This window comes from Malaclemys terrapin, chromosome 1, assembly GCF_027887155.1.
Source record: "Malaclemys terrapin pileata isolate rMalTer1 chromosome 1, rMalTer1.hap1, whole genome shotgun sequence".
Classification (NCBI taxonomy): Eukaryota; Metazoa; Chordata; order Testudines; family Emydidae; genus Malaclemys; species Malaclemys terrapin.
In genome coordinates, this window is record NC_071505.1 from 354,763,720 (window position 1) to 354,767,251 (window position 3,532).

General features: G+C 47.5%; 1 protein-coding gene across 1 annotated transcript; it reads right to left on the bottom strand.

Annotated features, from left to right (window-relative positions):
- Positions 1-2,004: 2,004 nt before the first annotated feature.
- On the bottom strand, positions 2,005-2,952 carry LOC128834205 (olfactory receptor 52K1-like). Its single transcript, XM_054022794.1, has one exon. It carries the CDS (start codon positions 2,950-2,952, stop codon positions 2,005-2,007), a length of 948 nt encoding a protein of 315 aa, XP_053878769.1.
- Positions 2,953-3,532: the final 580 nt, after the last annotated feature.

A 3,532-nucleotide genomic window follows, 5' to 3' on the forward strand; every position in this document is an offset into this window, starting at 1 on the left:
TCTGCAGAAGAGAAGAATGAGGGGGGATTTGATAGCTGCTTTCAACTACCTGAAAGGGGGTTCCAAAGAGGATGGATCTAGACTGTTCTCAGTGGTAGCAGATGACAGAACAAGGAGTAATGGTCTCAAGTTGCAGTAGGGGAGGTTTAGGTTGGATATTAGTGTGATGGGTTGAATCAGAGAAACCCCCTTGGGAACTGCCAAGTGATGTGCCAAGACTATTTCTGCCCCTGCTTTCCTACCCTGGCAGCTTAGGACTCCAGCACCCTTTCTTGCTGAGCCAGACACGCCCGTCTGCTCCAACACAGAGCCAGGGTCGGAACCGTGTCCCCTAACAGCTGTAGGAAAGCAACTTACAGAGGTATTCCTGTCTTTAACACTTAGATACCCAACTCCCAATCGGGTCTAAAACACAAATAAATCCATTTTACCCTGTATAAAGCGTATACAGGTTAAACTCATAAATCGTTTGCCCTCTATAGCACTGATAGAGATAGGCACAGCTGTTTCCCCCCCCCCCCCCCGGTATTAATACATACTCTAAGAAATCCAGAAAGTAGCATTTAAGTGGTTCCAAGTAGTGACAGACAGAACAAAGTGAATTACCAAGCAAAATAAAATAAAACACGCCAGTCTGCACCTAATAGGGGGGAGGGATAGCTCAGTGGTTTGAGCATTGGCCTGATAAACCCAGGGTTGTGAGTTCAATCCTTGAGGGGGCCACTTAGGGATCTTGGGCAAAATCAGTACTTGGTCCTGCTAGTGAAGGTAGGGGGCTGGACTTGATGACCTTTCAAGGTCCCTTCCAGTTCTAGGAGATAGGATATCTCCATTTTTTTTAATACAGTAAGAAATTGAATACAGATAAGATCTCACCCTCAGAGATGTTTCAATAAGTTTCTTTCACAGACTGGACGCCTTCCTAGTCTGGGCACAGTCCTTTCCCCGGTACATCCCTTGTTCCAGCTCAGGTGGTATCTAGGGGATTTCTCATGACTGGCAGCCCCCCTTAATTCTGTTTTACCCATTTATATATCTTTTGGATAAGGTGGGAATCCTTTGTCCCTCTCTAGGTTCCCACCCCCCCTTCTCAATGGAAAAGCACCAGGTTAAAGATGGATTCCAGTTCAGGTGACATGATGACATGTCAGTATAAGATTTCATTGCCCACTTGCCCGCAAACACGTATACAGGAAGACTTACAGGTAAAACAGAGCCATCTGCAGTCAATTGTCCTGGTTAATGGGAGCCATCAAGATTCCAAACCACCATTAATGGCCCACACTTTGCATAATTACAACAGGCACTCAGCGTTATATTTCATATTTCTAGTTTCAGATACAAGAGTGGTACATTTATACAAATAGGATGATCACACTTGGTAGATTATAAGCTTTGTAATAATACCTTACAAGAGACCTTTTGCATGAAGCATATTTATATTCCCACTCGTTAGCATATTTTCATTAAATCATATAGAATGCGTCACAATTAGGAAAACCTTTTTCACTAGGAAGGTGGTGAAGCACTGGAATGGGTTACCTAGGGAGGTGGTGGAATCTCCTTCCTTAGAGGTTTATAAGGTCAGGCTTGACAAAACCCTGCCTGGGATGATTTAGTTGAGGATTGGTCCTGCTTTGAGCAGGCAGTTGGACTAGATGACCTCCTGAGGTGCCTTCCAACCCCAATATTCTATAATTCTATGACGGGGCAGAGCCATGGGGGGGATGTAAAGCAGGGTCAGAGCCTTGGCAGAAGAGGTGGGGCAAGGGATGGGGTTTGGGGGCTCCAGTTACCAGCAATTAGAGAGGTGACCACCCACTGAATTGTACATAGCCCTATTCCCCAGTTTGTCATGCTGACACACAGCACAGTAAGGTCAGGAAAGGATTTAATGTCTTTTTGACTGTCCAGTAAGTGATTCAGGGAAGAGGGCCCAGCACCATGTCAGCAGACAGCTCTGCACAGAGCTCGGTCTGAAAGCCAGAGCACCAGGAGGAAATTTTAGATCCCTTTATGAGTAAAGAGCCGGAGCACCCTGTCCCGGATCTGTTTGGTCCTCACCCCGTAGATGATGGGGTGTAGCATGGGGGGCACGAGCAGGTACGCATTGGCCATAAGAACGTGGAAATATACAGCCATGTTGTGGCCAAAACGGTGCATGAGGGCGGAGAAGACAGATGGGATATAAGTGGATAAAATGACACAGAGGTGGGAGCCACAGGTCCCAAAAGTCTTGAGCTGGGCATCCTTTGTGGGGAGGATGAAGATGGCCCTGAGGATCTGGATATAGGACACCATGATAAAAAACACATCCAGAGCAGTCACCATGAATCCCACAGAGATGCTGTAGTTACTACTGATGCGGATATCAGCACAGGCCAGTTTCACCACAGCCATGTGCTCACAGTACGAGTGGGGGATGATGTTGGTTCTACAATATGGCCACCGCCTCGCCAGGAAGGGAAAGGGCAGTACAAGCATGCCACCGCGCAGCACCATGGCCAGGCCTATCTTCATCACCACAGGGCTTGTCAGGATGGTGGAATGTCTCAGGGGATCGCAGATGGCCACGTAGCGATCCAAAGCCATGGCCACAAGGATCCCAGAGTCCATCACTAAGAAGCAGGCAACGAAGTACAGCTGGGTGAGGCAGGCACTGAAATCGATCTCCCTGGAATTGAACCAGAAGATGCTCAGCATTTTGGGTAGGGTGGATGTAGACAGGACTAGGTCACTGCCGGCCAGCATGCAGAGGAAATAGTACATTGGCTCATGGAGGCTTGGCTCCCTCTTCACAATGAACAGGATGGTGAAGTTCCCCAAGATGGCTATTATGTACATGGCGCAGAAGGGGATGGAGATCCAGACATGGTTCGCCTCCAGGCCAGGAATACCCAGCAAGATGAAGGTGGAGGGGTTTGTGAAGTCGGTTGTGTTGGAATCGGACATGAAGTAGGAGAGAAGGTGTCTAACTCTGAGGCAGAACGGTGTCTCCTGCATGTACCGTACTTTCTCCTGACTTCCTGTATGTGCCCAGGCTCTAGGGTGATGGTCGCAGTACAAATGCCTGGATGGAGAGACAATATTTATATGAGACACTGCATGCACTACTGGAGGCTGTTCTCATGGGTGAAGCAGATTGGTCGCTCTTCACACACTGAACAATGACATTTTCCTTATTCAGAGAAATGAATTATGAACTGGCCCTACTAATGCCAATTCCATATTTGATGGTGCTCCATGCATCAATAATTCTTCATGTTGTGGTGTGGGAAACCTTAATAGGCACCAGCAGGAACCATGAGTGTGGATACTGGTTATCCATCATTGTTCCTTAATGCAATGAAAGCCAGGCTAGGGAGTCCATGCTGTAGGGTGTTCCCCATTCACCCAGTTGCTCAAAACCCGAGATTATAAAAAAAAAACCCTTTTGCCAAGACATGCGCCAGGGAGAAACATCTCAACTAGAACACACCTCAGGAATGGAGAATAACCTGCTCTGGATATGTGCTTAGTTTTGGTCACCCAG